The 10,763-nt window shown below is 45.9% G+C and overlaps 1 protein-coding gene across 3 annotated transcripts in view; it reads right to left on the bottom strand.

The window, feature by feature from the left end:
* Nucleotides 1–129: 129 nt before the first annotated feature.
* Nucleotides 130–10,763, bottom strand: part of TSPAN32 (tetraspanin 32) — a 42,358-nt gene continuing 31,724 nt past the window's right edge. The window contains exons 8-11 of one of the 3 annotated variants that reach the window (XM_079308465.1): nt 9,744–9,827; nt 6,652–8,402; nt 3,871–4,019; nt 130–1,134 (exon numbers count right to left, since the gene is read on the bottom strand). In XM_079308465.1, the coding sequence (XP_079164591.1) occupies nt 8,307–8,402; nt 9,744–9,827 (180 nt within the window). In that variant the 3' untranslated portion in view covers nt 130–1,134; nt 3,871–4,019; nt 6,652–8,306. The other 2 variants (XM_079308464.1, XM_079308463.1) reach the window with 2 other exon arrangements.

Raw genomic sequence — 10,763 nt, 5'->3', positions numbered from 1 at the left:
GAAAAGAAAAGAAAAGAAGTTGAAAACAGGAGATTATATGAACTGAGAAGCATCTTGTACACCTTGCAACATCTTGTAGACCTAAGCAATTATTCCCAGAAAAAACTCTCAGAGATGCTGCTTGGAGAGGAAGGAACCAGCAGCAGTAAGGCCTTCAGCAGCAGCAGCCTCACTGCCTAAGAGGAAAAATGACTCTTAGATCAACTTTTGTGCACTGGAGGGCAGGCAACCCCAGCTGCCATCACTGCCACAAAGCTGGCATTGAAACTGCTTCCAGGGAGCTTAAGATTGCTTTTTTTGTGTGTGTTGTTCTTATCCCTCACACTATGGCTTTTCTTTTCTTGCTTTCTGCCCTTTTTTCCTCCTATTCTGAGGAGTGAAGGAAAATGGAAAGCAAAAAATAAACCTTTTGTATTCTCCAAAATTGTATTAGGCACAATTTGGTTTGGAGACAACACAGTCCTGCTGCTAGGACCTTCCTTCAGGTTCTCTTGGAGTACATGCTGGTCAGGGATAGCTGTGGCCCTGGCAGGGGCAGCAGGGGCACAGTCCAACACCTCCTACATCAAGAAGCTCCCAGTTACAGCCTAAAGCCTGCTGGGTTTAAACAGGCCATGCCAACAAAGTCTTCTCCAAAAGCTGGAAGTGGAAAAGCATTTTCAAGCTTTGCCTTTTCTTATTGTTGCTGTTATTTTAAGCAGCTCAGCTGGGTATATTTGAAAACTTTGGTCTTTAGGTAGAGGGAGAAAAATGCCATCACCATAGCACAGTGACAAGATAACATATACTGTTTCCCAGGACTATTTCAGGTGTTGCATACTCATTTCTCATGTTTTGTACTCATTTCTCACACTGCATCACTTGCTGTACAGCCCATAAAGTACCACAACTACCTTCGCAAAGCTCTCAGTGGCTTTAGCAGCTCTTTATAAATAAGCAAAATTTGCAAGAATTCAGTTTGTGTCTGGGTGTCACATGCCAGTATCTGAGTGTGAGTGCTATGAATAGGGCTGATGACTTCCCTCTTCAGGAGGAAAAGCTGGTTTGAGTGCTCAGGGCGTGCAGTCATTCACAGAGCAGCCAGCTGCAGACAGGGCTGTGAGGAAGCTACCTACCTCCCTCAGGCCTTTCATCCTTGAAAGAAAAAAAAAAAATAAACTCTAAAAATACATTTTTTAAATCCCTCAAACCCCGAATTAAAAAAACAAACCCATCCCCAATCAGCTATTTGATGTGCTTCTGCAATTGGGTTTGCAGGTAGAGTGGAACAGCTGAGAGCAGAGGTGCTTGTGGTGTTTTTTTGTGTCTGTTTGGTTTGGGTTGTTGGGGTTTTTTATGAGCCTGTTTATAAAAGCCAGTGTCATGCCTGTGAGTTTTTACACCTCTGGGTGTGACTCACCAGGGTCCGTTGGAGCAGATGAATTTAGCAGAACATCCCTTACCAGCAGGACTCAGCAAACCCTCAGCAAGCCCTGGGACTTGGAGCCTGATTATCCCAGAGAGACACCCACCTGCCTTCCAGCAGCTTTCCCTCAAAACCCCTTTTGTTTAATAAAAAGTGAGGGAGGGGGATGAGAGTACAGACACAGATCCTCCCCAGCTCTTACACGGGCCTGAAGAGCTGGCAACCAGGATGTGAACTGATTGCCATCAAGGCAGGGTCTAAACACCTCCTGACCAGGGTCTCTGGGAGATTTGGGAGAGCAAATGGGAATCCATTATCCACTGAGGACCACAGGGTGGCTGCTTATGTCATACTCTGACTTGCATGGCAATTCCCCTGCCCTCCTCAGCCAGCTCAAAACTGACAGATAAACCATGGGGGAAAAAAACCCACATCATCTTTCTGGGGAGATCCTAGTTAGCTTTAAACCACTATTTCTCATTTTTATTGCAAAATACAACAGAAATAGCCTGAATTTCCAATTTACCTCTGGTGGTAAAACACCCCCAAACAACTGCAGCATCACCAAAGATCTTTAAAGAGGACATTTTGAAGATGCATGATAGGAAACTCAGAAACTGGTCCCGTGGGAGGCTGATAGTTCCAGAGCACACAGGGGTAACTTCCTTGGCCGCCAACACCCCACAAAGCTGTTTTTCAAGAAAGAGACTTAAGCAAGGGCAAAGTGCAGTGTATGTACCAGCCTATGGAGCTCCATCACCTGAGGAGAGATCCATCTACACCTCTGGGAAGTCAGCCAATGCCTTCATTTGGAGAAAAAACCAAAACAATATGAGGAATCAATCCCCATGTCTAAGGGGACATTTTCAGAATACCTTTCTGTGCCCCAGCAGGAGTGGATGGTGACTACTTATCCAAAAATCCCCGTTTCCATCTCTACAGGCTGAGCTGAAGTACTGTGACAGTGTGGGGGGTTGCACTTGCCTTGCAGCCTCAAGGGAGAGGGATGCAGCAAGCAGAGACCTGTAACTGAGCCTGAAGTTTCTGTTTCTAATAAACTCAACAAATGGTTCCCATCTGCCTGGCCTGACTCTCTGCCATCTTTAAATATTTATATCAAAGTCTCTATGGTGATAGGTCAGGTTATATAAGTGGGGGGGAACGACACCATCAGCTCCTGCTGGTGCTCCAGCTGAGGGAGTGAAAACCCAAGTGGGCTTCCTATCCAAGGAGACACTCTCTCTTCTCAGCTTATGAGCTCAGAAAATGAACATTACTTTTCTCAGGGAATCAGAGAAGGCTGAGCCACAGCTGGGCTGAGTTGTGCTTTGGAGGTGCCATGTGGGACAGCAAGAGCCCAGCCCATCGATGCAGACAGCTCTTATTGTATAATCAATGTATAATTCATTAGTAGGTGAATAAAGACTGGAATAGTTTATTGCTGATGTAATAGGGCTAAAAAGAAGCCTAGCATGTATGTGACCAAGCTGCTGCACACAGACAGGGGTTAAGCAATATCACTTAGTGATGCTGAGGGGAGACAGGGGAATTCTGTCTTGGGATAATATAAACAACCCAGCTAGCTGACTGCCAGTGACTCCAGGGTGAGCAATGCAGGGATATGCATCTTCCTGGCAAGAAATGCTGGGAAGGACCTTTCTTCTTTGCTTGCTGGAGTCTAAGGGAATAGAGACTGGAAGACAGCAGGGCTTTAGCTGTTGGTGGGCACCTCCAGGCTCGTCTGAACTTAGCTCCCAAGATATGCCACTTCCTTGCAAGCTGAACAACCACCACATATATCCCCTCCAGGTGAAGAGGTGTTTTTTTTCCCCTTGACCCTTCTGGCAGGGGTAGATATGCAGTTTGCCTCCAGGAATAAATCCCCAAATGCCAGGTGATGAAGGTAGCAGCAGTTTTGTGCTGGGGGTGAGAGGGATGGCATGGTGGGGAGTGGAGTGGTTTCAGCAGCAGGCCTGCAGTCAGTCACGGGTTTGCCAGCTCTGGCCAAAAGCTGCAAAACACACACAGCCTGTGTTTTTCCAAAACAGCACCCAAGACTTCTCCCTCCTCACTCCCACGCTCTGCCCTGCTGTCCCACACATTGTTACATCTCTGGATATGTTGCTAGTTGTTGCTCATCCTCCCAGAAGAGGAACTACACAGTTAAGAAATACATCCCTTTTCTGCATTTTACTATCAGAGAGAGCTGCAATGACATTTCATGTGAAAGTTGTAGGATGTGTGTGATCTGTGTATTCACAGCAGCTTCTGCCCTCATCTGCTTTCAGCTGTGCTGGCTGAGATCTGTGTGGGGCATCTTCCACCTCTGGCTGCATTTCTAGTGAATTATAGCCAGCTGCTTTACCAAATGCATTACTTCTGCACCTGGTTAGAAAAACATGTGTCTATCAACTCTTACTTCCAAAAATATTTTGTGTGTCTGTAGCTTATAAACACAGCTTTACCTTGGCAGGAGTTGGCTTCCTTATACAATAGCACTGTAAGGGTCCACCCAGATTTGCCAGCTTCCAAGGCTTTGGAAGGACTCACTCAGCAGTGTCTTCTCTAGGAGCATGCTGTAGGCATCAATCCAAGCTGCATAGTGAAGGGGCTGCTGCACGAGGAAGTTGTATTTCAAAGACAGTAGGAACTTGCAAGCGCATGGTCAAAAGGGCAGGAAATAGCAAACCTGTTTGGAGCCAAGACAGTACACCACAGGGCTGAAAGATTCTCACTCTCCTCACCACCAAACCACTGTGTTATTTAACCTGTGCTTTCCACAAGTGCTCCAAGTGCCATCCACTGCCATCAGAGCAGGTGCTGGGAAAGCTCCTCTGGCTCATAAGCAAGCTCTGGTCAGTCCAGCCATGAGCATATGGTGAGCCCCATGCAGGGTCTCTGTGGAATTTAATGGCCCTTTTGGCAGAGCAGTGCCTGAGCAGTGAAAGGTGCAGAGCAGCACAAAAGGTGCTTGCTGTTGCCATGAGCTGGTGCTCCTCAGCCCCACAGACTTATAGGTAGCCCCAAAGGTGGCCTGCTGGTCACTCTTCCTGTGGCCTCAGACAAAGCTGGGAGGTTGTCTATAGTAAAAGGAAAAAGGTAACTCATGAGCAGAGGCTAATGCATGCTCAGAGAGAGGCAGACTGCAAGTGCCCAGATGACCTTAGTGGAAATAACTGATAATTGCTGCAACTTAATTGACAACTAACTGGAGGCAATTCACAACTAAATATTTAACTTTGCACCTTTGGTCTAAAAATTCTTTTTTCCCCTCCTATATATGCCTACCTAAATAGGATTTCTTTCCTAGCAGAGTGTGAGTGTTGACATGTTTATAACAAACAGCTTCCTGTAGAGCAAGCCCCAGGAAGGCTCAGTGCTCTGCAGGTGTTTCCTAGTCTGGCTGTCAGCTTGCATCCCCAAAGCTCAGCTCCATGCTCTTCTCCCAGCAAAATCTCTCTCTCACTCTTCTCAACACTGTGTAAATCTTGGCACCACTTATCAGTAAGTTCCTGGGGTTTTGCTCTGGTCATACAAGAGCTGTAATTTGCCACTAGCCAGCAGAAAATTAGGGACTAGTAAGTGCAAAAACATTAACTGTAGGACAGGGATTTTTTGTTGGCAGAGGTGTAAAAACACTGTTTAACACTCACCCACCCCACAGGTTCCATCCAGCCATTCCTCAGTGCTGCCACTTCTACAACTGTGAACAAAATATTAACACAGCACATTTCTGTAACATGTTTCTAGAAATCAAGGAGCTGAAGGTATCTGCTTTGCTGCTTCTGAAAATCACTGTGGGATGCCATTGCAGGGTAGCAGGAGCACCTGCTGCTACACACAACACAAGCTCTGGGAGAAGAGCCTGTCCAGCTGGGCATGGCTCTGTCACCTCCTTGTTGAAGGTGCTGCCCATTGCAGGGGAGTTCCAGCAACCAGTGAAATGAGACTAAAGTAATGAGATGGCCAGTGACTGGACACACTCTTCTCCTAGAGCCTGTGTTATGTACAGCAGCAGGGGCTCCTCCTACCCTGTAATGATAGCCCTCTGCAATTTTCAGGAGCAGAAAAGCACATACCTTCATAATATATATGCTACTCCTGTCCATAACTCTACCTTTACATTAAAAACTGACCTGGAAAGGTGGAGCACCTAAAGCTTCAGCAGTCCTGGTGGTGATGCTTTAACAGAGATGCTTTGTACCTGTTGATGAGGCTTGAGCAGGTAGCCCACACTGATGACACTGACTCCACCAACTTGTCTGTGCTGTTTTTTGATATAGTAGAATATCAGCAGTTAACTAGGCAATACAGAGCACTGTGCAAGACTTCCTGATCCTTAAAAAAGTGAAACCATAGACATTTCTTCCATAAAAATACTCTGGTTGTTACAGCTTAAACACATCCTTAATCATTTTTCCTGCCTCTGCTTACATTATTCCCTAAGAGGTACCTGCATGCTGTCCCATCAGCTGGCTGAGGGTGGAACAAGGCTGATGAGATGCTCCTTTTCCTCCAAAGGACCAATGCCATCCTCTCCCTCCAGCACACTGCTAGGACAGGTGAGCACCAGCTGCCTGGGGAATATCTCTGCCCAGCACTGAAAGAATTACTGAGTCTCCTCCATAAGGCAAACCCCCAAGCAATGCAGGCAGCTTCATGCATGGCACAAAAAAGGAGAAGCAATGATGGCCTTTTGCAAGAAATTAATCTTTATTGAAGCAACCATGAGTCACATGAGCTGCCAGCTGGCCTGAGGAATAACAATAGCAGTGGCCTGACAGTAGCAGCTGGAGCTCACAAGGGAGATTGTCTCTTTCCAGAGATCAATATATGTGATGATACACACACACATATAAGTGAATACTTCCCCACTAGAAAGGGCATATGCTGAGAAGTGCATATCACACCCAATTCCCTGCCAGAGTGAGGTGTGTTGGTGACTGCCAGGAGGTAGCTTGAATATTACACTGGGGCAGTGTGAACTTCATCCTGCTTCCAGTGAAGTCAGTAGTGAAGCTCTGCTGGTTCCAAGGGCATGGAGTGAAAAGTGACAGCCTCAGCCCCCCACAACACAACTCTTTCCAAAGCAAGGTATTTGCAGCCCAGGTTAAAATGCCAGCCAGGTGCTGTAGGCTGTACTGCTGTTCTTGCACATGCAGCAGCCCCTGCCTGAGGGCCAGAACATGTCGTGAACATCAGCACAGAGTTGTTCATTTTTATCTCAGGAAACAATTGCTACTTACCATTTTTCATGCCTAAAAGCCACTATGTGTGAGAGGCGTGAAAGCTGTTGCTGGTTCAACAGACATTTCACACAGCTGTATAATTTACAGCAGGTGCTACATATATCACAATGATGGGTTTCAGCTCAGAAGTGCTCTGCCTCCTCGACATGAGGGCAGAACGTGCCAGGGAGCTGCTCTTTCAGCTAGACTGACAGCCTTTTACAAATTCTGTTTATTATTGATAAGGTGATGTAAAAAGGACGTGGAGTTGGACATTGTGTTGTTTGACCTGGCTGGAGATCAGTCCTGTTCTTTTATAGATTTAAACTTCTGTTTGTGTGTATAATATCAAAGTCCTTTTGCCACAGGAGCACAGTGGGTTAGTAAAGCCTGATAAACATAGAGCTGGGGCCAGAAGTTACAGAATCACACAATCAGCCAGGTTGGGAAAGACCTTGGAGATCACCAAGCCCCACCTATGACCTAACACCACCTTATCAACTAAACCATGCCACTGGTGCCACATCCAGGCTCTTTTTTAAACACCTCCAGGTGCAGTGACTCCTCCATCTCCTTGCACAGCCCATTCCAATGCCCAATCATCTTTCCTTTGAAGAATTTTTCTCTAATGTCCAGCCTAAACTTTCCCTGGTGCAGCTTAAGACTGTCCTCTCATCCTGTCACTGGTTGCCTGGGAGAAGATACTGACCCCCACCTGGCTGCACCCTCCTTCCAGGCAGTTGTAGAGAGTGAAAAGGTCACCCCAAGACTCCTTTTTTCCCCAGGGTAAATAGCCCCAGCTCCCTCAGCTACTCTTTGCAAGGGCTTGTGTTCTAGACTCATCACCAGCCTTCTGGCCCTTCTCTGAATATGTTTGAACATCTCAACATATTTCCTAAATTGAGGAGCCCGGAATTAGACACAGCAGTCAAGGTGCGATTTAACAAGCCCCTGTGAAATCAGTGTGGCATCAAGATTTAGGAGAGTAAATCCTAAGAATTAAAAAAACAAAAAAAAAAAGTTGTATTGCATTATCAAGGAGGAATAACAGAGAAACATGTCCTTCTGTTGGTCAGTTGTTTCAAAGATCATTCACTACTTTCTGACTTTTTGTCCTGATCTCTACCAAAAGTTCTATAAACCTGCAACATTTGAAAATGGGAAAAGTAGCTGACAGTCATTGGGTGCCCATGTACCCCTGCAGGATCAGAAACATGCCCAAAGTTAAACATTGCAAGTGTCCAGGCTGGGAGAGCACATTTCCCATCAGTGGTGACAGCTCCTGTCATTTATTTACTGATAGCACAACATTGATCCTGGGCTGCAATCCGAAGCCATCTTCCTAGAAACATTCACCTTTGGGGGTCACAGGGAACTGCTCAGATGACAGCAGGAGAGAAGTTTGGTTTAATGCTGTGATTTTTGCTCTGCTTTTCTCTCTATTTGGTTGTAAAGAGCTCCTTGTGTCCTGGTGGAGCCACAGCCTGTATGTCTCGCATCAAGGGAATCTGCATCTCTGAGCCCAGTAGTAGTGCAGGAAAGGGCAATGTGTGACACACATCCCACCACCTGACCCCATGAAATACCTTCCCAGAGCATTTTTCAGGTGACCTCAGACATCTTCCTTTGCCAAGAGCTGGCTCTGCCTGGTAGGATGCCCAGGCATCAGGTTTCTACCTCTCTCGGAGGATGTATTTGCCTTTCCGGTACAGATTGCTGCTGAAGTGGATGGAGAACCAGAGGAATGAAGTTAGGATCATCCCATAAACCTAAAAGGAAATAAATGAGACAGGCATACAATTACTGTGTAACTGATTATGATGTCATAAATATTGCCTGTTGTCACATTTTTCTGAGAGAGCTCGTTTTTAGTGAACTGGTGAACACCATTTCTGATATGTGGGCTTAAAAAAAAAAGGTAACACATGGTTAAAACATCTGATTGGAATTAGCATAGCACAGCTCAAACCTGGCCCTAAAAATAGAAATGAGATGAAACCAGGAAATTCAGATTTCAATTCCTGCCACATTCCTCTATGCAAACAAACATAACTCTGTCATAACAGTAGCCTTTTGTAAAGATGCCGTGGGGAGACAAAACCACAACACCCGTGTCTTGTTTGAAGTAAAAAACCCAGCAAAACAATCAAGCAGACAAACCCCTAAGCCAACCCTAAACACTTATGATTGCAGAGGACAGTGTACTTCCTCTCTATTGTGATACTCTGCCTGGTATATGACACATCAGGCTTAACGCAGGCAACATATCCAAGGTAAGGCTGCTGTGGCAAGGATAATGAGGGCTGCAACAATGTGCTCTTTCCTCAAGTATGCCCTAATGTGCTAGTGCCTTTGCTTGCAGCTTGATCTGGGGATATGTGTGCATTGTTGGCTGGGGGACAGTGACATCAGAGCAGCTTTAACCCTCTTTACGTGCTTCCCTTGCATCCTGCCATCACAATAGTGAACTGTGCAGTGAGATTTCCTTTAGCACAGGCTTCAAAGACAACTGCCTTATCTGGCTATAGCATCAAGCTGTGAAAAAAGCGTATCTATTATAAAAGTGCTCCTCCTTTTATCTGAATATAGCTGCAGTGAAATTTTCCCTATACTTGAGAAAAATTGAAAAGTGACACCAAATATTCACACATGACTTTACATTCACAGCTCCATAGTAATGCCTGATTGTTTTTGCAATTTACTGCTAGCAGTATAAAATACAAATAGCTTGTTCCTCTGGGTTTTACTTAGATGGAGAAGAATCCATGATTGTGCCAAGGTGGACACCAGGCAAACAATCTCCAAAGACACTTTCAGTCAAGAAAGGTCATCCCAGCTGGGGAGCAGCATGGAGATATCACAGCAGATCAAACCTACCTTCATGGTGGAGAAAAGAATCTCCTGGCACATGCTCTTTTCTGGTGTGCATCACCACATAATCAGAGCACTGTGTACAGGTAATTACAGTGATACACCTCTGCCAAGCAGTGGGTGGGCAAACAAGAAAGCAATGTTTAATTAGTGGCCCTCTCCGGCTCCAATTTGGGATACTTTGTCCCCACTGGATCCCATCTTTCAGGGCAAAAATGTTAAAAGACAGACACTGTTACCGTGAAGCCAATGGCGACGCCCAGGAGTGAGAAGACAAAGTCCATGTGCTTTTTCAGAAAGTCCTGGATCTCCCGCAGGCAGTCCTGGGAAGAGAGAAACAAATGCCAGCACAGCAGCAGCTTGATGGGGGGCTTTATCCCCACAGCAGCACTTCCACAGCCTCAGAGAGAAAAGGAGGCAAGAAAGAGGTGCAGCATTGCACAGCCAGGCAGTTCTACCTTCTTCTGTTGCTGCTGTAGCTTGGGAAGACAAACATCTGTGGTATCTTTTCTATTACTCCAACATGCCTACAGTTTTATTGGTGCAATGCATTTTGGACTGTGGGGGATGTGTGCTTAAGTGTGGTGTTGCAAAAGCTTTTTTCTTTTCACCCACTGAAAAATGGAAAGAAGGAAATGGAAAGATAGAAAAGCGGAGCACACCATGATGCCAAATGTTACAAATGTTACCCCAAGGTTACTAATGAACAGCTCGATTTTGCAAGGTGCTGAAAGCATTAATATACATTAGCTTTAAGCATGCCAAGGGCCCTACAGAAATCCCCGAGGTGTTAGCTAAGGCAGCTATTTCAGAAATACAAGAGCATGCCCTTGATGAAAGGATTTGCAGAACTAGGAAAGAAGTGCTCAAAGCAAGGAGTGAACATAGTGCTGCCACCAAACTCTGCGATTTCCTGTGTTACACAAAGCACATCCTCCCACTCACTTCCCCGGCTCCCAAGCGAGGGAAACACAGACCACTAAGTGGGAGGAATGAGTCGCCCATATGATGCCCAGCTTTCTCCTGCTCTCCCTTCCTGCTCTTTGAGTTCCACCCTGCCCTGGGATGGGAGGCTGTGCTTTGAAACTCTGCCCCTGCGGGCTGATGTGCGCCTGTGCATTACATGTGCTTTTAGCCCTTGACATCTTCATCTGCGAACGTGTTTGTATCGCTGCAGCAGTGTGGTTTTGGTTTTACTAGAAACACCATGTATTGATGCTGGTGGCTTTAGCTACTCTGGTGGAAGAAAAATGATCGTG

Source organism: Erithacus rubecula, assembly GCF_903797595.1.
Source record: "Erithacus rubecula genome assembly, chromosome: 6".
Lineage (NCBI taxonomy): Eukaryota > Metazoa > Chordata > Aves > Passeriformes > Muscicapidae > Erithacus > Erithacus rubecula.
The sequence above is the reverse complement of the archived record's forward strand: the minus strand, read 5'-3'. Positions and strand labels throughout refer to the sequence as shown.